At 39.2% G+C, this 24,522-nt stretch overlaps 1 protein-coding gene across 2 annotated transcripts; it reads right to left on the bottom strand.

Annotated features, from left to right (window-relative positions):
- Positions 1-8,436: 8,436 nt before the first annotated feature.
- Positions 8,437-21,806, bottom strand: LOC122984096 (P2Y purinoceptor 14-like). 2 transcript variants are annotated; one of them, XM_044354405.1, is made up of 4 exons: positions 21,694-21,806; positions 16,836-16,992; positions 15,867-16,126; positions 8,437-9,472 (listed from the first exon to the last, which is right to left on the bottom strand). In XM_044354405.1, the coding sequence occupies exons 2-4, from the start codon at positions 16,977-16,979 to the stop codon at positions 8,782-8,784; spliced, it is 1,095 nt and encodes a 364-aa protein (XP_044210340.1). In that variant the 5' UTR covers positions 16,980-16,992; positions 21,694-21,806; the 3' UTR covers positions 8,437-8,781. The 2 variants fall into 2 exon arrangements, with proteins under 2 accessions (XP_044210340.1, XP_044210341.1); XM_044354406.1 differs by lacking the exon at positions 21,694-21,806 and having other exon boundaries at positions 16,836-17,334.
- Between the last annotated feature and the right edge of the window lie 2,716 nt (positions 21,807-24,522).

The raw sequence follows: 24,522 nt of genomic DNA, 5'->3' as shown, positions 1-24,522 counted from the left end.
CATATTCAAAGCCAATTCACCACAGTATATTGAACAACATGAGTCCAGTTGTTGGTGGTTGTGTACCTGTAGGCTGGTTTTAGGACTGACAATAATCAACAGACAAGAAGAAGTTAAAGTTTACATGTTGCCTGAATATTATTATTAATATCCAAACACTAAGTTATGGCAGAACCTCCACAGATGGTGATATTAACAATTAATCTGTTCTTCTTGATGAGGTGATGAGACTGTTCGGGATAATATCACCTATCTGGTGGTGTCAAGATAAATATTAAATATCATATCAAATCCATCCAATTGATTTTCAGAAGTTAACCATTCAAAATAATATTGTGTTATATCTCTTGTCAAATCTAAATGCTTCTAGATAACTGTAATGTCGTGACTCTTATGGTTTTAACACAGACTGGGGGTGGGTGTTGTAACAGAAACGTCCTGGTGGGAAGGTCCCAGAGAGGTTTCCACTGAGGCAGGTCTGAAGATGCCTCTGATTACAGGCAGTCAGTGGGTTCACCTGTTACTAATAAGATACTCATTGTTGGCGTAAAGTTTAAAGCAGCCATTCGCAACCAGTGTGCCGCGGCCCACAAGTGGGCCTCAGAGCGTCATCTAGTAGGCCGCGGAGGCAGTGGTACTGCCAAATGGTTAAAATGATTTTTTTGGTAATTTACAAAGCTTGATATTGTTATATCTAAATGTGCTCAAGAATCAGTTCAATGACCAGTTGCGTTTGAATATCCAGTCATGAGAATCACGACACATCAGGTAGAGACAAACGTGTTTTGCCGCTGTTAGCTAGCTAGCTTTCTCTGTGGATCTTGTGCCAGTCAGTAACCCTCTCTGTTAAAACAGTCGATCTGTTGCCTTTCACCACCATCTATTTATGTGAGTCAGGGGTTTCCATTGTGACTGTCACAAAATCAAAAGCAAGGAACAAATTGAAAACAACTTTGAATGCTACTCTGCATGTCTGCCTCTCACACATCCCACCACGACTTGTACTCATGATTTCCCAGAAGCCCTCAAGTGTCTCATTGAGGGGAAGCAGAATATTTATTTTGGTCATTACAACACATATTTACAACCCAGTTTTTTATTCATTTATTTGGGATGGTGGTCCTCGGAAATGTTTTTAACAATCAGAAGTGGACAGAGAAAACTAAATAAAAGGAACAATCTAACAGATTTGAATGTATGAATCCTTTTTTGTGCTTTGAACTTTGGTTGCACGCAGCCTGGTCCCCCTTGATCCAGGTATCATCGGATAATTCGTCATTCATTTGTAATTCAAACACCAAAAAACGGTTAATCTGTCATTTGTTTAAAAAAAAAATAAAAAATTAAAGCTTCAAGCAGCAATGATCGGGCCCTCGCATCCTTGCGTACGTCGGGTGCAGCGCTGGTGAAGGGCTTCTGTCACGGGCATGTAGATGTCTCCAGACCTGGGCTGTTTTCAGACAGTGCAAGAGGAGATTAACGTCACTTCCTCAATCCACTATTCTGCCTGCTGCTGGGGCTGCTGCATTGAAATGTCGTAGGGGGCGCTATGGAGCCCGTTTGCATCACTGACTGAATATTGGTATGTAGATGTGTTCAGGCTGGGAGTCTTATCAAACGTGTAAAGTTTGGTGTAGCCTCGAGCATTTACACTAAAGTTATAGCGATTTCATCTGTCATGGCGAAACATCAAAACTCAATGCCACGCCACGGCCACACGCTTCAACAATAGCTAAATCTTTTAATAAATTTAGATCATAAGCTAGTGTAGATGACACACACTGATTTTGAAGGCGTTATGATGAATTCTGTAGGAGGAGTTTGTTTAAATACAAGGAAATGGCCAAAAGAATGTGAAAATTGACCAGTTTTTTCAAGATGGCCAACTTCCTGTTTGACTTAGGCTATGTCTCCAAGAGACTTTTTGGTGCGTCTGATCATGATACATATGCATTCTGAATTTCATTCTTCTACAACAATCCGTGTCGAGGGGCTCAATTTTCTTAATTTTCTAGGGCCTTTGCACCGCTTGGTGCTCGGGCCCTAAAAACGTTATTGGGGTCAGAATCAAATAACGAAAAACCGATCAAACCCGGCCCGTTTTTGGTTTTTGCCGATCGTTATTCCTTTTTAGATTGAAGATAGACTGTGGATAAAAGTGAATGCAAGTCATGTGAGTTTAAAGAAATAACTATAACAGGGAAAGATTAAATCAGCCCAACTGTGGTATGCCACATAGATTTCTAAGTAACCCTCACACATTTATAACAACAACAGAGACCACATTCATAGGGTTGGGGGAAGTCCAGCCCAAGTTTGTACCTCTCATATATTATCTTATGTTTGAGTCACAGAACTAAGCATCTGCTTTTAGTGATAAATAAATACCTGACAATCTTTGAACATAAGAGGTTGAGCTGAGGTTGATGGGACTGTTATTAGTTTTGCTGGTATTTGGACAAGAACTGGACCAAATTAAAAATTTGATTTCATGATGGCGTCAGACGAAAGGTTACAGGGTCACCAAAGTTTTACAATTCATCCTGAGGGGAGCATCAATGTCTCTAAAAAAAATTCACAGCAATCCATCCAAGATATTTCAATAAAAAACTAAAAAGTCAACCTCATGGTGGCGCTAGAGGTAAAGTCAGAAAAAAAGTCACCAACGTCAGTAGGATTCATCCTCTGAGGGACATTAATGTCTGAACAAAACTTGACACCAATTCATCAAGTAGATGTTGAGATATTTCACAGGACAAGTGAAAACTTTGACCTAGAGGAGAAGTTAGAGGATCATATATGAAATATCTGCAAATTTCATGGCAATCCATCCAATAGTTGTCAAGATAAGATTTAAATTAAAAAACACAAATGTCAACATGGTGGCACTAGAGGAAAATTCAGAGAATCACCAAAGTTATTACAATTCATCCAGAGGGCAACATGAATCAAAATTTCATGACAATTCATCCAATGTGTGGCTAAAAACCCAGGAGGTCAGTAAACAACACTAACTGCTGTTTCGAATGTATTTCCAGAACCTTTAAAGACTCTTCTTGTTGTCCGGATGCTACAAAAAATAAATCATATTAAGGCATCTCCCACATTATGACTCATCCGGGTTTCCTGCCCAGATAGCCAGAGAGGATACATCATCGTGCTTGTATTGTGCTTGACAAGAAACATAAAAAAATCTTGTTTTTTTAATAGAAATATAAAGTGATATAAAGTAATTTTGCTTCACATTGTATAAATTGACCAATGACATAATGTAATTTCTGACTACTATCTTAATCTAAGTGTTTGGCAGCAGGTTGCAGCTCAGAGAGATGTTTCTGCACAACATTAGATTTCTAAGAGTGATAAAGGAGTGGTGACAGAGAGAAACATCAAAAAGCCAAATAGGTGTGTAGGTGTGAAAATGTGTGGTAAAACCCATGGATGACATATGGAGATAAGAAATATGTGTGAGAATAAACAGGAACAACTGTTCAACAACAGTTCCGCTCCTCCTCTTCATATATGAAAAGACTAATTTACATCTTTAAAGTCCAATAAACATAAATGTCCATAAAAGTCTACATGTAAAATATTTGTCCGTTTTTTTATCCAACAGAAAAAAAAGTCATTAAATCAACCTTAGTCAGCTACTTGAGGATTCGTACCACGGCTCTTTTGGCCACACCTGGGCGGCGCAGCAAACTGTAAACACAATATTGAAATGCGCGTAGGCTTGTCTCTATGTTTCTCTGAATGTCAGTGGGTGTTTTGCATGTAGTGTACAATTGGTTTATCAAAGTTTTTCCACTGAAAAATGACACTGAAGAGGGCAGTGAGACTGAGTCAAAACAGAAGTGTAAAAATAAAACAAGCTGAAAGATGCTACAGAGATACAGTGATAATTCTCTGTGGGTTTGTTGCATATGTATGGACGCCCATTTCCACCAGTAAAAGATAAGATGTGTTCTGTTTAAGTAGAGAGACAAACACGATTTCATGTCAGAATGAGCACTGCATTGTCAGCATAAACTCTTCTCACATCCCAGAAATTACCAAACAGACGCCAGCATAAAAAAAAAAAAAAAAAAAAACACAACCAAATCCTGAGGAAACAAAAACAGGGAACAAAAATACTGTGTTTGTTTTACTGCTGGATTTGCACCAGCAGGTATATATTTTAATATGATTTTCATATGTCATACGTCTGCTGTATTAACGCCTTCTTTAACAGGATGTTTTTCTTTTCACAGACAAGACATACAGGCACAGATCACATGTTAATACAAGTCTAAATGTAAAGAATATAGAATATGCTTTATATATGTATCTGTAACGACACACAGGGATGTGCAGAGGATGTTAGAGGGGCAGGGGCCTAAATTCATAAAAGGCAATTTTTGCAAATACTTAAATAAATAAATGCCTAGAATAACCACACTGTTAAAGGGATATTCAAATGTATGTATATAAAACAAACCCATGACTGAGGTTGAAACACTGCTACATGACAGTTAATTAATGATACACGCAAAGAAATTAAGTGTATTTCAGTAAATTCTCCTCACATTTTAATGTTAATGTTATATGATCACTTGCAACAAATAAGTTTAATATAATTCACATATTGTATCATAATACTGATGCGTTGAAGACATCATGCAGACAAAATGGTACCATCACTGCTTAGTTTCACAGCCTGTTTCAGACAGAGGCTGAACTGAGGGGCTGCATAAAGGACCAGTATAAGATAAATAAGGAGTTTTTAACTGGAAATTATGCAAAGATATTCCAGTAGAGCCTCAGAATATAAATATAGAGCTGGAGATAACTGTGATATGTCCGCTTTGTCCAGTGAGTGTTGATGTAATGTTGTTTTACGGTCACAAGGTGGAGTCAAATCTGCTGCTAAAGTCTCTCCACTGCACCTGACTGTCAGTATGTAAACAGGCTGTCATTGATGAAGATCTATGAGTGTAACCTACAACAATCCAGCACAATGAATGATTATTAAGTTAGAGGCTTACAATCAAAAATTATGCCGTTACTTTTGAAGTCCTGTACCAGAAGACCCCAGTCAACATGTGTGATCTTAATGATCAATTATGATTTTATAGAACATTTATTTTCTTTAATAGGACTGAGAGAGAGAGAGAGAGAGAGAGAGAGACAGAGAGAGAGAGAGAGACATTAAAACTGCTGCAATGGGATCATTCTTTTAAGTTCAGTGGACACAAGATCTCAACCATATTCCACTGATTCCCACATTACCTGCAAACAGTATCAATGCTAACAATAGCTAGTTGTCACATTTGGAGCTGCTAAATAGTTCAAGCATACATAGACCCTACTTGTCAAGTAGTGTCGAACAATTCCTAAAGTGCATCAATATCAATATAAAACAGTCACGTATATGATGTCTATCTCAATGTAACTCATTATTCTGAGTGACTCAATCTTACTGTGCATGGGTGGGCGTGCAGTTTCACATGTGTGCTTTCTTTCATAGAAATGCTCGGCGCTGTTACGGTGCTCACTGCTGTGGCGGGAAACCAGATGGGAGGGAGGGAGGGAGGGAGGGTAGAGGGCAAACCTGATATTATGCTTCAATCAATATATCTGTTCTGCAGGGCAGGCTGTGCACTATTTATTTAAACAAACAACCCCAGACAAGGGTATTTTCTCTCTAGGAGGCCAAACAGCAGGTGCTCAAGCCCCCTTTGAGATCTATTTATGCACATTTATATGAAGGCAGCCTTACAGGATGATGACATGAACCAGTCTGGACAACAGTCAGTAATATTGTTGGTGCTGACTGGCGCACCTGATTCAAACGTCCTCGTTCTTCCTGTCAGAAGCTGCAGCAACATTCAGCCCAATGTGACTCTTTTGTGTCTGATGGAAGTGTAGAGAAGAGGAAGTGTTGTGATGTCACTTCCCATCAGTGGTCCTAGAAGAAGAAGAAGAAGAAGAAGAAGAACCAGTATTCCAATGTCACATACCAAGAAATGTCTCTGTCTGTTAAACCAGTCTTTGCGCCTTTGTTATCATGATTTTACAGCACTTTAGTCAGCTGTTTTTAAATGTGCTTTATAAATAAATTTTATTTGATTTGACATAAACAGCATAGTAGACACAGCGTGGATGTATAGTTTAAGGCATATCTTTCTCATAGATATCAGAGTCATATTAGGTCACATCCAGTCTGACTTTTTACATATCACTGCAGAATCAACCTGTAATTACTATCATCATCCATCATGGGTTCTGCTTTTGTTTCCACTGTTCTCCACCCACTTTTGGGAGTTTGGAAGTTCCTCTAACTAAATGGAGGCACTGCTCTGAAGGTGATATACTCCATCAAAGTTCCTGTTACTTTAAGGTCAGCTGCTGGCAGTGCTCTGTACTGTGATTGGTGAAGCAATATGTTATACTCGTGCATTGTTTGCCACAACTTAAACCATTCATTTGTGTATGTATACAAAATGAGTAAAGAGGCTGTGGGTATTTTTTGGTTTACTGATGCAAAGTGTGTTTACAGACTATTTTCAAAAGGATGTTTCCAACATTTCCAATATATTTTCTTTTCACCTGAAGGCACAAAAATTTATTAATATTAGAAATTATTGACTGCATCCCTGCACCTCCTCATCCTCTGATCTTCCAAAAGATCCACATCACATCACATCACACACACACACACAAATAATTTAATAATACTTACATTTAAGAGTCATCATTTCATCCACTGTTGTCTGTCCCAAAGTACAAGTTAGAAGAAGGTTTGAGACTTGTACTTGTACTACTTTATTTTAATGGTACTGTTTTTGCTTTGAATACATACAAAATTAATTTGTATATTAATGGCACAGTATATATATATATATATATATATATATATATATATATATATATATATATAATAAGGGTAATAAAGTCCCTCAAACTCTCAAGACCTCAAACAGAACCGCTTGCTGCCACACGGAGCCGCCAAAGAGTGCAAGAGTAAAAAAATACAACCACAACCTGTTAGAAGCCTGAATCAACATCTATCTACTAGGGGTGTGCCCAAATACAAATACGTTATTCGGCAAAGCACAAATAGTGGGGTTGAATATGAATATTTATTTCCTACAAATATTTTAAAAAATATTTGTTTTCAGGAAGAAGAAAAAAAACATGTCAAATACCAGTGTGCAGGTCGGTTACATTGCTATCTCAGTGCTTCTCCTCTGCTCCGCTGTGACGTCTATCAGCAGGTCTTAACTAGGGGAGTCACATCCACCTGCTACATGACGCACATTTCCTAATTTGGACATCACTTCTGGAGTTGGGGGTGTTCCCCAGAGATAAAGCTGAGCTACTGACACAAACAAAGTGCTCTCAAGAGACTCTCCATAACCTGTTGTTCCCCTTCTTCTTTCTTCAAAGTTAGGTTGTTAAAAAATAGGCAATAAATGAAAAGTGCAAAGCAATAATCGCCTTTGAAGTTCTTCCCTACACGTTACACGGTGTGCTGTCTCTTTGTTATGGGTGTATGAATAGACCAGTGTGGGGACCTCCTTTGTAAGGTAGTTTATTCATGAGCATTTATTGTGACATTTTAATTTTCTAAAATTAAAAGCATAATAAAAACAAAAACAGGATTTTTAAGCCTCTTTCCACTTTTATTCGAATACAAATACAAATACAAATATCTCTCAACAAATATAGATACAAATACAAATACTGGGCTCTCTGCACAAGGAATCTCTATCAGTATGTATGTATGTATGTCTTTCACATATCTCTTGAACCGTTCATCCGATCGACTCCACATTTGGTGGGTGTATGGCTGGGGAACCAAGGGAGTGTAGTGTCGAATTTGGTGAAATTTAGACATGCGATATGTTTAATATTAATGAACTTTTAATAAACCAACAATCAGCTTCAGGGCTCTGGCGACTGACTCCAGGATGTCAGGGAGAGCAGAGATAAGAGAAAAGTGCTCTAAATAGAGAAAAGTAGACAGTGAAAACAGAGCTTTTAATCAAGAATGGACACTCTTACAGCGTGTCTAGACAAAGCATTGCATTAGCTGCACGTCTAGCAGATCAGCAGCCAGTGACTACACAGGAGGCGTTCAGGTACATGGTTGAGTATAGGTCACCCGTGTTTTGGAGGCGCTCAGAGCCCAGTACATAATGACTGAGTTACATGTGTAAAACAGAGCAAATACTTTCCATAGGCAGTTCAAAACTAGCTTGTCTCTCTGAGACTGTGGCGATTGTGAAGCGCCACTACAGACAAAGCAAACACCTTTGGAGCAAACATACCCATTTAAATACGAACAAGTCACAGAAAATAGGAACGATCTAAGAGCCCAATATGATCTATCCACTTTATTTTAGGATGCATTTATTTATTTTTAAATGCAGCACTTATTTTAGGCTACTTGAAATGAGAAAAATGTTTATTTACTATTAGAGTACATATCATTTATAACATCTGTGTATAATAGATTGTTAGTTTCTTACATGTTGATGGTGTATATTATCATTCACACCTCACATCAACTGGATTAATTTTTCTATGTGCTGAAGCCAAGCAATCAGCCAGTTCCAAACAGGCATGTTTTGAATGGGCACTGCACTAGTCTTCTGGTAAAAAGAAGAGTAGTGACATGGCCGCCTCCTATTGGCTGGTGTTTTTTATCAGCAGATCTCAGCCTTCACACATATGTGCATTTGTGGTGTGATTGTTGCTTTTAACAACACAAATCATGGATGTTTTGTTAGCTTGAAGCTACAGCACGCTGGTTTGCTTGGTCACCGACGTCTTGGTGTTGATTTTGGAGGCGCTCACCCGCCCGTCGCTGCTCCTCCGCTCTGTGTTTTCTGCGGCCTGCGTGATGCTGAACACCCTCCTCAGGCTCAGCTGGGCCCGGAAGGCCTTGCAGAAGATGAAGTAGATGAGCGGGTCCAGGCAAACATTGAAAACCGACACAAGGATGGTCAGCTCCTTCAGGTAGAAGAACGCCTGTTCCCATGTGCACCGTTTCAGGAACGCGTAGGGGAGGCGAACCAGGTGGTAGGGCACAAAGCAAACACAGAAGACACTGACCAGCACCAGCATGTTCCTGCGTGACTTGGCCAGCTTCTTGGAGCCGGAGGACACCGGCTGCCTCTGCTGCGCCAGTGATAGCCTGCGGGAGGTGCTGTAGTAGAAGAAGATCAGGGAGACAAGGACGACCAGGAAGATGGCGGCGGAGAAGGAGTGGATGATTTTATAGAGCAGACTGAGCTGGTCACTGTGCAGGACGTCACAGCTTACTGTGTTGGGGACGGACGGCAGAGGTTCCTGCGTCAGGAGCGACAGGGTGATGTAGGTGCTCGTCATGGCCAGCAGGAAAACCCAGGTTACTGTGGAGATGATGTGAGCCGCCCGCACCGTCTGCAGGATGTGAGTCCCTAAAGGATGGACGATCTTCAGATACCTGGAGAGAGGAGAGGAAGGTGTCAGTACAAGATTACTGAACGTTAATGGATGATTCTGCAAAACGCTGGATAAAGTTCACTGACAAAGTTTTTGTTTTCACATCCAGTTCCTCATGATATTTAATATCTGTGCAAGGCAACTATGGTATATCATTTACAGTTTGGACAATGGTGCACAACTTCCTGCACTGACACTTCAACATAATACTGTGTGGTGCTGTGAAGTTCCAGTGTTAGTTGTGTCAGTATACTCAAGTCACTGTAAATGTATCGAGTATTTAGAGTATTTCAAGTTTTCCAGTAGTGGGTGTTGTGCGTCTGTCAGGCCACTATAATACAGGACATTCTCTAACCAGATGAGTGTCTATCAAGTGGTAGTAAATATACATTTATGCCTCTTTATCCTCCTAAAATATTAGGTTGTATGATAAATACATGCTGATAATTCATTAAATCAATTGATTTTATTTATTTACTGTGATAATTGTGTTGATGCTGCATGTTTATGATTTTTACAGTAAATAAAGAAAAATACAGACTCATATTTGTATCATGATGAAATAAGACCTGCAGAGAATAAAACAAAACAATTATTAACAAGCACTAAAGTCGTCTTAACTTAACTATTGCATCAACCAAACTGCAGCAGTGAGTGTCTCCAAAGTCCTCTGGCAGCAAAGTATCCACAAGCTATGACAAGATGGTGTCTGCACTACATGAATGAGCTCGACCAGTTTAACTACAGGCTTGCCAGTATAATTTATCTGCTGTAGCCGCATATGAAACTATACCTCATAAATCCATCACACAGCAACAGTAAATGGTAGAATCAAGGTATATTAAGGTTATTATCACATGCTGCTACTGTCTTATTTCAGCAGTTCACTGTGGATTAATAAAACATTATGACGTAGGTAAGTATGATACTTCAGGAACTTCATAACAAACCAGCAGATTCTAATCAACTGTCTCTGTCTCTCACTGCTGTGGGTTCTTGTAGCCACAGTTAAGAGGATTGTCCAATCCGCTGCCGCCTCCAGCAACAGCGAGGTCACTCATTATTTTTCTCTTCCTAACACATACTGTTTTTCTAAATTTAACTTTTATTTAATTTAATTTCTGACTTGGCAAGTCTGGGGCTTGATATGCTTCAAGTGGTACTTTGTTCTTGAGAACAAATTTGTGAATTAAATGCAGTTAAGTGAATGGTTTTGTGTTTTCTTCATTTTAATACAACCAAAGAAGAGCAGACAAAAAGCTCGTGATAATGCATGTTGTGAAGTCACGTACGCAGAGTATGCAACATGAAGTCAACTCATCAGCAACTTCAAACTTCAGGGGGAAGTCAAGAAGACCACAGACCACTTTTGTGACACCAGAAAAGTTCTGAAATAAAAGTCTCTGTCTTACTGATGTGATCTGAGACCCACAAACACATGTCTCGCCCAGCTTTGTCAGCATCACCTGATCTCTGCAGAGGTTGCAGCTTCACATCCTGAATTAGAGCTGTTTTCATTCTGAGTCCTCTGAGGTTGACTGTTGATGACAGGACATTTAATTGTTTCAACTCACAGTGGCGATGGCGATGCACATGAAATTGGTCTGATTCTGGGTGTCGACACTAACCCAGTGCTCGCCTGATCATGCTGCTAACTGGAGCTGATTCTCATCTCATATCAGCTCAAATCAAACCCCAATCTGGCTGCCATGTTCTGTCTTTGGGACGAAGCAGAGAGCTTCCAATCTGGATCCAAACTATATTCAGTCTAGTCAGGTCAGTATACACGAATCTGGCGGCTGATTTATGTGTTGCTCTCTTAAGCGCCGCCGCCATTAAAGTGGAAGTGAATGGTTAGCAGTCACCTACACCAACAAATTTGTGGAAGTTACTCGTAGTCTTACAATACTGTGTGTGAAATTGGTTGCGATGCAGGTTGCATGAGAAAATAACATTAGCGTAGCTTCTGTCTGACCTTCACAGTCTGGATGTGAGACTGCTGTTTGTGTGAAATCGCTCATTAAAACCAGCAGGAATGACTTTCAATCATCAAACTCCTGATTTCTGTAAACACATGATGCTGAACTAGTGGAATTTCAGCCAGGAAATGTAGCACCAAGCTAACGCAGGCCTTTAGCGATCTCTGGTCGTTTCTTTGTCGGCACGCCGCTCAGAATGAAACATGAGGATTTAATGAAGTTTTAAGAAAGTCAGATTTCATGGAGCAGAGGCTTGTGGTGTCAGTTTCCTGTTGGAGCAGCTGATAACAGCACAGAACAGAAAAGCTCAAACTGGAACATTTAGTTTGTAGATTAGAACCTTTATTTTAATGACATTTGATGACTATATTTTCAACATATAAGTGCTTCTACAGGATCTACTGGACAGGATCACTTAAAAACTGAGATTCTTTAATGGCGACTTGTCTGCTTCCACCTAAAACCCTGGTTCATCTATAGAGTCTAATTGTCTTCGGGTTTAGTCGAATCAGATTTGAATGTCCTTGGGTCTCGTTCAAATTATGTCTGTTTTTTAGAAATGAATTACAGGTAGGTTTACTTCAGGTCCGTGTTGGACTGGATCTGAACAGCTCAGAGAACAGGTGAGCGTACCGACGCTTTGCTGCGTGTCATGTTGTGCTGAGTATGTTTGACCATGTTTGTCCCTCTACATGTTTGAAAGCCACCACTTTGGTCCCGACTCAAATATCTCAACAACTATTGAAGGATTATCTGGTAATTTTGTACAAACATTCGTGATTTTCTCTCCAGCGCCACCATGAGGTTGACGTTGTGGTTTTGTCAGGTGGACACAAACTCAACTCAGACGGGATGATAATGTTGCTTTGTGTCTTCTGGATGTTTAAATTAAAACAAATAAAAACAACTTCATTACGTGATAATACGACAAAGGTGTGTGTCACCCATGGATGTATAATAAGAGCTGGATAGGGTGCCACCGCTCAGCCTTGCAGCCAATTTTCCCAGTGGCCACTCATGGTATTGCAGCGAAAAATCCCCTTAGGGCCCAAAAAGGATTCTCCCGGTAGACCACCATTGTAAAAGAGACGCCTGTAAAACTGTTGACAGGACGCCTCGAACTGCAAACAACGTCAATTATGACTCTTTATATTATGAACTTTTGATCCATGGAGGTTTTATGTTTGTAAAACTTTCCTCGAGCCGAGAAAAGCGATTTAAAAATCTGTGACGTCATCACAATGTAAAGTCTATGGGCCGAGCGGGAACTCATGGGCGGGGCCAGCGGGGGAAACACTACTGCGCATATTCAGTGGGCCGCACAACACGGAAGCAAACCCGGAAGCTAGAAACACTTTTTTGGCGTATGCACTAGGTGAGCAGTTCCTATAGGACTGAATGGGCGCCATTTTTAGTCTGGTATCTCTTTTAGTTCATCCATGGTGTCACCTTGTTGTGGAGTTTTTCTGCCCCCCCGGTGGCCAAAAAATCAAGTAATAAACATTTTAGAAGCAAATTTATCAATTTATTTTTGAGTTTCATGTTCATATTGTCATATTTTAACCAATATTGAACAGTTAATTTTAATATTAGAATGAGCACAAAAAATGTTATTACTATTTTAAAAAGTTATTATTGTTATTTCGTTTTTCTCCGTCAAACTTGAGAACAAAAAAATGCGGAGATGTTTCTGCTCCTCCTTCTTCAGTGAGCAACAGATGTTTGTTTGAGGAAGGAAACTGATTTGGGCGTGCAGACCACATATATGTTTTGAACTTGCACACACCCAGTCCTCCCTTTTTCTTTTTCTTTTTTGATTGACCACAATAATATAGAATAACATGCATCTGACAGAATGAACACAGTGCAAATTACGGTTTGTACTGGAACTGAAAATGTCATGAATATACCAACATGCAGCATGAAGTTTATCTTCTTTCTCTGAGAAACTTAACAATTAAAGTCTTCAGGCTTAAACTACAGGCTGCTTAGTTGAAGCATCGACCCAAAACTGTAGCAGACATTGGTGTGTAATAGACAACCACATCTTTATGCTTTTTAAGTACACGTAACCATACGATTCTCACATCCTTTAGTCTGACACGTATGTAACAATAATAGATTCACGTAGTCTTCTGATCTTATCTAGTTTCACTCAGACATGGAGGTCAACAAACAGAACTGAGAGTCTGAGGTTTTTTTACTTCACTGTGTTTAAATTAAGTAAAAACCTAATTTCCTGACAGTGTTTTTCACTTTCTCTCTCTCTCTCTCTCTTGAGACAAGGGGGTTTAAATTCTAGGAAGTGAGATTTTGGGTTTTATTTTCACCAAAATCTGCTCTTGTTTTCTGTGTAAAATTATCACACTAACCCATAACATGCAACATGTGCATCTGTGTGCTCACATACTGAAGACGTGTACGTGCTGAAACAAAGACGCTGTAGAGACCATTTGTCAGTAATCAAAATCACACTCTGGGATATCATTGAAGAAGTCCATTGACTGCACAAAGTTTGAGTTTTCTTGAGGTTTATCTATTAATTCCAAGCAAACAAAGAGCAAAGAAGTCCTGACTCCTGCTGCACCTGCCTGAATCTCACTCTGTCTATTCTGTATTGTAGCATATTAGCTAAATATATACAGTATATATCTTTTGCACCAACCATGTTCATACACACTGCTACAGTATTTTATTAAAATCAGCAGCATGAATGGAGCAGAGTACAAAATCTATAAAGAAAAAGATGAACAAATGTCTCAGTCAGTTTACTATTATGCTGCTCAATCTGTGTATTCATTTGCATGCAAACTATTAACTAAAAAGTTAAGCAATACGATGTTTTCTCGATATACAAATACGTTGCGTAATCACTCCTCAGGGCTCGCAGACCTGTGAGGTGTGAAATGCTCAGTGACAAAACCAGGAAGTGGTCAGCTGAGCGCTGGGCAGCAGCACTGAGTGAAAGATAAAAGAGTGAAAAACCAGAATGTCCGTGTGGTAAAGTGCCATCTCTGCAGAAAAGAAATCTATGCGGTTCTCTGACCTAAATAAAAACCTGTCTGATGATGCAAAGACACATCTAACCACATCTCATTTTCCTTGAAGTTATAACACCTCTTTGTTTTATCTAAAGTGACTCACTACGCTAAACACCCACCAGAAGCCACATCTCATTTAAGTCTAACACTGACGACAGAACGATAACACCCCCCCACACACACACACACACACACACACACACACACGCACACACACGGTGGGCAGCCTGACGCAAGATTCACTTAATGATTGAATATGAAATATGTTGAAGAGAAAGACAGAAACTGAAATATAATTTCATTTGGTCCTTGTTTCAGCTTGTTATGCAACAATCTGAATCATCACTTTCAGCTCCTGCCTTCAGGGAGACGTTACAGAGTCGCCTGTGTAAAGAAACATATCTGTAAAAAAAAATCATTCACCCCACATATCTCTCAGCAGCGTACTGATGACAGACAGATATTCTTAATCGATCCCCAAAGGGGAAATAGCAACACCATATGCCAACTCATACAAACAGCAAGACAAAAAAACAAAGACAATCAAAGTCACGATAACAACAACACAACATAACGGACACATGGATAAATATTGTGTTGAAAAAACAAGGCTTCAGATGAACACTCCCTCCATATGTAATGGTATAACGTGATGTTCATTAATATGCTTTCCAGCAGATGTTGGAAGCTGGCAGCAGGGATTTGCTTCCATTCAGACACAAGAGACGTTAGTGAGGTCCAACACCGATGTTGGGTGATCAGTTCTGGCTCACAGCTGGTGTTTGAGGAGGGGAGGTTAGAGTGCTGTGCAAGTTCTTCCACAGCAAACTGAGAAAACCACTTCTTTACTGTCATTGTTATACAGGGGAAAGACAAACACAAACAACTGTGCGGTATCTGGTGTTCAGATCAACTAGAGAGGCTAATATGACTAATCTAACTGACTCCCACTCAAAGAGCCTCTACTTTTCTCTAGAAATACTGAGTCAATCATTGTTTTCAATGAGTCATTCTGGTCTCAGGATCTAAATTCAGGCCCTCTAATAAGTGTGCTGCTGGTCATTTTGGAAATTATTGCTCTATTAATAAGATTTGAAGACTTATAGTAGCTTTGATGTCTGCCGAGTGGGCGTTGATTGACAGCTGCGATTGACAGTCGGCTCCAAGACTCACACTGAGACTATTGTCACAATATTTAGTTTAAGTTTAATGTTTACTTGATCATGATACCTTTTAACCGAAAATTCAGACAATTTATAAAAGAAAATGCGAAATAATGTGCGTTTTTATTCACTACTTTTTTTTTTGAATTTCCAGCATTTCCATCCACCTTATGACTGGGAATCTTGTGTAAGACAATAATAAACAGGCCTACCTGTTGGCGGCGATGTAGCCCATGAACAGGATGCTGGCGTACATGTTGAGATAGAAGGCAGAGGCACCAAAGTTACAGTAAACCCGGCGGACGGGGACGGAGCTGCTGGCGTAGTTGGTGATGCGGATGGGGAGGCAGAGGCTGATCAGGAAGTCGGAGGCCGCCAGGTTCTTCAGGTAGATGGTTACGCTGCTGGACGTCTGCTGCTGAGCGCGACAGAAGTAAACCTTCAGGGTGAAGCCGTTGAGGAGCAAACCCATCTGCAGAAGACAAGACAGGATTTATTAAAAGGTGTTTTGGCTAACTTCCTGTCCATTCTTGCAGTTAGCACTCCCCACCCTCCTCCCAACGTCACCACATGAACACACAGCGGTCGTCACCACAGCACCTTACAATATTAGGCACAGCAGTGATGGAGAGCAACTAATCCTGAAGGCTTTTGTTCCTCGAGCTGTGGTTTAACGTTTTAAAAACCAGCCGTCACGAGCCGTCGGTGGCCAGCCACTTTGTGAGTCGACGTCTGGTTAATCCTCCTTCTCCTCTAGACCCCCCTACTGGTTCAGCAGCTCCTTGGCAGCCCTGCAGTGATTGGTGTATTTGGTTGTGTAAGGCATTCCTGGGAGTGCTGGAATTGGTAGCTTTACCTGTTCCACCATCCACGCTGAAATTCTGCCGTCTGCCCATGAACGCTCAGAGCCTCTTTGTGGAGTTCTCTCTCCTGATTGGAGAAGGTGTGGACGAGATACCAGAAAATGTTTTTTTCTGTTTACTGTAGAGTGGAGGGACTGGGAGATCCATGTTACTGACCAAATACTATATCAGTGATGGCTGTTGGAGCTAGAGATATTTAACTCTTATTTTAACAAAAATCACTTACAGCACCTTTAACACTTGCAGATCAAGAAATTGTGCCAACACACTGTGAAGATGTTTTCTTAGACAAAGATGGAGTGAATATCTGGGACTCACAAGAAAGACCAGACTGTAGACTAGCATGAAGAAGAGGTGAGTTGATGTGTCGATCTGACCGCACAAAGCCGACCTGTCGGTCTGGTTGTTGACAGATGACTGGTTGAAGGACGGGGTCTCTATCACTCCTCCGACGTCGCTCATGTTTGTGGATGTTCTACAAGAGATAAAACCTTTCAAATTATCTTTTAAATATTAGACAATTGTTTAAACATCAACAAGCTATACAGTACAGGAAGTGTTGAAAGCTCAAAGGGAAGTAACAGATCGCCACAGAGCCGCAAAGACACTTAAATACAATCCAGTTAACCAAAAGTGCTTCGCCACAGCTGTCGAAATCCAACAAGTCATCAAGACTCATGGACCTGATTCTCAACCATCAGCTCATGTCTGCAAGCTTGTGTTTATACAAAAAACATGAGATTTTGCTGCTAACAATCATAAACTAAATAGATGTGAATATATTCACGGTTGCAGCTGAAACACAGACTGTAATCTGATTATTATTGTCTTTATAAAAGGGCACCTGTTGTTTACATGCGTTAAATACATGCTATGCACATGAGGGCTGCTGAGCATACTTGCACGTCTGAGAAAACACGTGCAAAAGTTTTAAAAAACAAGAATAAAACTTTAAACTTTAAACTGCACATGAGGGCTGATGGCCGCTTCCTTTGTGGTGTTTTTTTCAACATGTCATTGTAATCACTGTGACTTATTTTCAAACTACTGTGGCCTCAGCTTGCAGTCACTAAACACTATATCTGACCTCAAAAAGTGTGTGTGAGCAAACGGCTGCTCGATGCTCACATGAGAAGTGAAATGGTGGAAGAAGTATTCAGATCATTTACTTAAGTACCAATAAATCAGTGTAAAAATACTTCATTACAAGTAAAAGTCCTGCATGAAAAATCCTACTTAAGTAAGAGTTAGGGATGTCAACAGCTAACTGTTAATCGGTTAACCGCTGAGAATATTTTTGACTGGTCACATGTCGGTCTATAGGTTAATTTGCATACACACTCCACTAACAGCTTGACAAGTACATGTTCATAACATCAGATATTCTTTTTGAATGGATAAAGTGCCGGTGTAAAACCAACTTCTATACAGAGTGTTGTATTATGGGTTGTTTGTCGCATTAATGTTGCTAGGCTAGCAAGTGTCTTAAAGTCTGTTTATAGTGAGTGTGTTAGAGTCAGTCAGTACTAAAAGTGTTTTGTTAGTCCAGTTTAACCTGCAGGAGTTTCTGAAGGCTCATGTAACGTGTTTTTCTGCAACGGAGGGAATAAATTCATGACGAGTGAAAATGAGTCCGAAGCACCTTACTTTCTACTGCAGAAAGGGAATATGTCAAGCTGCCAAATACCACTGTGATAGATGATAATCAGCTCAAAAAGACAAACAGGCAGTCTTATAAATGCTGACTGCCAGAGAATACTATGATGTAAATTATATTCAAAAAGTAACATTAACAATGTTTTTTCAAAAAACAGTTGTTGGAAAAGGGGGGTCGTCCTATAACCGGGGTCGCCTTATATTCAGGTCAATACAGTACTAGCATTATGCTGTACCACATTCAAAACAAGCAGCTGGCTGCCATGTCCGAGGATGGCTCGCAGTCGCTGCCAAAGATCAAGCCGCTGCTAGCCGGGGGGAGAAAGTGTGATACGCGCCAGTCTGAGGCCATCACCCAGCTGGTGTGTCGACTAATTGAGACCAGTATGCTGCCAATCAGTGTGGTAGGGGTGAGGGATTGAAAGAGCTAGTTTAGTACCTTGAGCCGGAGTACATTATACCATCGAGAGCTACTGCGACTAATCTGTTTTCGGTTTTTGGACTTTTTCTCTAATCTTTGATTTTTGCTGAAGTATTGGATCATTTGAACATTTATTGAAATGAAAGCATGTGAGAAGTTTAGAGGGAAAAATCACTATTTGGTGGAGCTGTTAACAACTCATAGACATGTGAAATGTGATCCCGACTACACACTGCTTTTTGTAAGACGTCAAAAGCCAAAAAGGTTGGAAACCACTGGTTTCATCTTTAACAATGTGTTGTATTTTAACCATCCTATTGTGTTCGGGTCAAATTTGACCCGTTTTCAAGTTGTGTGAAACATACTTTTTTTGATCAAAACAAGCCTTCATTACATCCTCTATAATGGGCTACTGAATACAATAAAACACATTTTGATCATTTTTCTTTCTTTTTTTTTTAATGCCTATAAAAAAAAGTTACATCTGTTGTGTGATGGGTCAAATTTGACCCGGTAGTAATTATGGGTTGTTCATGCAGAGAAAAACGAAGTTAATGTTGCCAAACCATCATGAATAACAAAAATGACAGCTAAACAAAAATAATAGTAATAAAATCATATAATAACAGTATAATTATGTTGTGTAATATTAAAATTATGTTTCATGCCAAGAACGCGTATTGACTTGAATTCAGTTGCACACAGCACACACACACACACACACATACACATGTTGCCCTAGGTCACTTTTGGGGACATTATATAGACTTACATGAATTTCCTGGAGACTTACCCCAAGCCTAACCATAAACTCCACCACTGACCCAAAAAACAGCTTTTTCCCCGTTGGGGACACAGCTTTTGTATCCAATTGGATAAGCTGTCCCCATGCAAGAGATGACACTTGTTGTGTGATTGACCCAAATAAAATGTTGTTTTTGGTAATTAAATTGACTTTTCTACTTTTTTCAGAGGAAAGTATATGCTGTCAGTTTTGACCCATAACACAACAGATGTAACACTAACATGAAAATACATGAATGAATGAATTACAATAGATTTGCCTGTTCTGTGCATCAAAAGCAATAAAATAGATAAATTGTGACTATTTTAGACTAAAAATGATTGTATATTGTAAGTTCAATGTGGTCTAAGGTACATAAAATATCAAGGTAAGTGTATATATATTATGGTCATGGGTGAATAATAAGTCACCTAGCAGATAAAACCTTTTACTGGATGATAATTAGTGTTTTTTTCAGTGCTTGTTAATGAATTCAAACACGGGTCAAATTTGACCTGTAAACACTAAGCATGTAAACCCTTTTTGAAAACAGTAGGAGGGTTTAAAGTTTGTCATTTTATCCATTGTGTCAAATCTTCATCTGAAAAGTAAATAAAGCTGTCAAATAAATGTAGTGGAGTAGTACTTCAAAATTGTACTTGAGTAAATGTTACTTTCCACTACTGCTGTGTCCTGTTCTTCCATGGTTTGAGCTGAGCTGACAGCATGATGCAGCCATGTCAGGATACTGAGGCAGAACATGATTCACATATTTTCAGTCCAACACTTTTGTTTATGACTAAATACCTGCAAAACTAATAACGGTCCCATGAGTTCAAGTTGATAAACATGGTAAACATTAGCATGTTAAGACATGTAGACGTTAGCATTAAGGTCAAAGCATCACTGTACAGCTTCACAGAGCTGCTAGCATGACCGTAAACACATAATGCCTCTTCACTCTGTGTGAGGCTGTCTGTTGACAAAAGTTGACAATCATGAGAGAAACATGGTGAAATCTTTGGTCATCGATCCAAAACACTTTCCTAGATCTCACTAAGAAACTCAAGGTTTGGAGACCAAAGAAAGCCTGACTGCTACTATGACTCATGACTCATAAGTGCCATTTTTTTTTAAAGTCTAAGAGGAAACCACTCCATCTTCTTCATACATCCATGGTACACACAAACCAAAAGGAAAGATTAGAAGTTTGTGTGACTTTGCTGAATTTTTAAACATCAGAGCTGCAGATGGATGACGAGCTGACTTTTTTCTGTTTCCGTCGTAATTTGATGATTCATCTCACAGTTATCTCATCTATACAGTGTAACATGCAATAAACTCACACCATCATTACCGTTGCACAATCTAATGACACCTTAAGTCTTGTTTTCCTTTCAGTTTTCCTTGTTTTCATACTTGAACTACAAAAGAATAATGCTGCCAAAAGTACCTTCAGGTATATTGTTTAAATCATTCATTCATCAATCGTTATCAGAGTTTTTTTTAAAAGGTAAAATGTTGTTTTTGCTACAGCAGCGGCCCCTCCTTCCTGCACCTATATGTCATCTACAGCCTGATCATTTTACCATCATGACTTTTTTTAACATGTTTACAACTGGCCACAACTCTACAATCACTTGAAATTTACTTACTTAAGTTTTGTTCAAACATTGTTAAAATGACTTTGCATGTTTTATGTCTCATACTGAACTGTCAGCTGACCGTATCGCATCATCTCTCATTAGTCTCTTACACAGAGAGGAGCAGTTTATCTAATGATCATGAGAACATATATAACACCATCCTGAGATAACACAACTCGTTAGGTTGAAATCATGAACTAAATGTTACTGTGTTCATGTTAGTAAATGTAAAATAAAACACCAACAATAAACACTTCTTACTTCTTAGTAGTGTATGTTTTAAATCTTGAAATATGTTCCACACAGATTTGAAGCATCAGTCACATGATCACCACACAGTTCAACACATGTAAAGTCACATTCAATTTTAGGACATTTTAAATAAAAATCTACATGAGAGTCGGCAGGTATTGTAGAGAGAACGCAGTCCAGGATTGTTTCTTTCATCTAAATGTTCATATTATTCCTTTCAGCTCATGTTTTCTCTGTCCTCTCCCTGTCCTGATGTTGTATTTTCCCATATTGTATTAAAAATCACCAGTCAAACCTCTTTGAGGAAATACATGACAAATTAATAAAACTATTTCTGAATATTTACAAGTAAAAAAAATCTAATGTTAGCACAATAGAAGTACAAAGAACAGATGGCAGTTTACCTGCAGCACTCACCTGTCTGCGTGTCAGTCAGTGTGGACTTCTGATGGTAAAACTACCAGCTTTACGACTTCCCTCTAGTCACATCAGGAAGCACAGCAAAGAGACACAAGAGGGAGGGGGAGGAAGCAGAGCTGCAGAACAACATTGATGTGGTTATAACTGTGTTTCGCCGCTGGTCATTTGCAAGTCAAACACACACACACACACAAAAACACAGCTGGTCAGATCTCTGTTCAGAGAGTGATGAACAGGTCAGATTTTCCACTGGAGACATTCTCTCACTTCATGATGTCTGCGCTGAGGATTGAAAGTTAAATAAAGTTTAGTCACTAACTTTGTCTGTCTGCTGTTTTCTGCCGCTGACAGAATTTATTTTGACACTGAATGTAAAATGAAAATTTGGCATCCACATATTAAATTTATGTCCAATGGTGTCTGATCTGTGCTTTTCTGTAAATAATGCATGACGGTGTGTTTGAATGCATTGGTGGTTGTATGTAGAGCTTCAATGGTTATCTGGTTATGTGGTGGTTTTCTGCACAGTTCAACGCTGAGTCATCATGTTCAAAACTCTTCACACAGTCAACACAACAACAACGACAATTATGGATCACAAAAAAGCAACAAAACATTTGACATGTTTACATCATCACTTCCAAACTCTTCAGTTTATGTTCATACACTAACATGTATTCATACGGATCATAACCTCACTGAAATACATCTATATTCAACCAAAAAAACAAGACGTGCTGTCAGAAATAAAGCCCACTGAATGCTTTCTGCTGCATCTCTATGACTCATTTCCTGTAGATACACTGTAGTATGTTCTATAGAGAGCTACATATCTGACTGTATTTACACTATATACACATTTATAACACCATCAACCATTAAAAACTACATATACACAATAAAACAGTGATGTAACTTCACAGACAGCCATAAAAAGATCCTCATGTGCTGCCTCTTGTCAGTGTTTTTATTTCAGTGTGTCTGATTGACACATGAGTCGTTGTGTTTGTGTCTTTTGTGTGACTCAGTGTTGAATCATACAGGAAACCAATCATTAAAAAACTGTAATTAATTACAGTAATGCAGAACGGCTAATAACTGCTGTTACAATGACATATACTACTGACCTATAATAATTGTGACAAACATGGGCTTGCCCTTTCTCTAACAGAAACAGAGCGGGAAATATCCTCCAGATTTCCTGCATGCTGGTAACAACCTCATCTAGCTGAGACTGCTGTAAAGTGTGGGTTGTGGTTCTCAAGCGCAGATGCTAACAGACCAACCACACGATGTTGAAAATCCAAACCACTGCCATTACAGATTTTCTCGACAGCTTACACACTATAACTGGATCTGTTAACTAAACATCCCAACCCATGATGCCATCTACCAAAAGACAAACCCATTTTCCAAAACTATAACAACTATTCTCCTGTTTTCACTCATGTGCTCGTTTAGAAAGCGCTCATATTCAGTGTTATTAACTCAAGTCATCACAGCTGGAACCCAATTAACACACCGTTCCCCAGGTGGAAACACTGAGAGTCACAACACACCAACCAGAAGCTCAGGATAGAGAGATAACAGGGTAATGTGTTCGCTTGTTTTGGAACAACGGATCCACAAAGACCTGAAGCAGAATAAATGTTTCTTTATGCAAACTGTTTTTTTCATCGGTTTATATTGGTAAGTACATGGAAATTATTTTACTGTATTCAACGTTCTTTATCAGTTGCATATTTTTACAGTACATTTACTTTTTCACTCAATTTCAGATTAGTACAGTACACTGAGAAATTAAAAATTCTGAAAATGTATCTTTATATTTTGTTCATGGTGTAAAGAGATTGTTCTTGGAGGAAAACCATAAGCACCATCATTCATTGTAATAACAGGTTTTTACAGTAGTGTTTTGAATGGATCTCACCACTGTGTAATGGCTGTTTTGTAGTGTTTGTGTATTTAATGGCTTTTGTGTGATGTCTGAAGGCAAAGTTTGGTTTAGATGGAAGGTTACATGGTTTTGACATGGAAGTTTGAAGTTTATGAAGGTGAGTGTGCAGTTATGCATTTCCGTTTAGAGTTTTGAGAAATGGAGCATAATTTCAAGAAATGTGTTTTAGCAACCGAGAAAGACTGTAAATCCACATTCTGGACATAAGCAGTCACGGTGTATGGGGTATGTAACCATGGTAACAGGCATGTGCATTAGCACGTGAGTTACATGGATTTCCCCCAAACAATCAGAGTGAAAAGCAGTTAAAATAGCACTTTGTTGTGCTTGTGTCAGTCTGTGTATTTGAGCAGTTCCTCAGTAACTGAGTGAAACGTAATGAGCACAAAGTCATTATTTCCTGTTTCTACCTGTCTGTCATTATTCATAATATCAGATCAACACTGTTTCATTTTAACAAGAAAGTAACAAGAAATTTTACTTTTCCTTTAGTGCCACTCTGCCATGACTTGGGGAGAGACTGGAGGGTAAAGAGGAGGTTTTTTGAAAAACAAACAAACAAAAAAAAAACAGCTGCTGCTGGAAACACTGAGACTGAACCAGACAGGTTCTGTGTAAAGATTGGAGGCTAAAAATAGAAGTATATTAAAAGTGCAGAAAATCGACAACAGCAGGCTGATCTGTGTGATGAAGGGAAATCTGTCAGAGCAGTTTTAGCAACAACATTCCTGGTTTCACCTGATGGAGGAAGTTTAGCTCGAGGGATTCTCCCCAGCTGAGCTGCAAGCAGGAAGAGAGCAGATATAGTAGTTATCAGTGGTACTTATAGAAGTACTACAAATGCTAATGGTAAGTGTTTCAAATCATTC

This window comes from Thunnus albacares, chromosome 6, assembly GCF_914725855.1.
Source record: "Thunnus albacares chromosome 6, fThuAlb1.1, whole genome shotgun sequence".
Taxonomy (NCBI): Eukaryota; Metazoa; Chordata; class Actinopteri; order Scombriformes; family Scombridae; genus Thunnus; species Thunnus albacares.
Note: the sequence above shows the minus strand (reverse complement) of the source record. Positions and strands in the feature narration are given on the sequence as shown.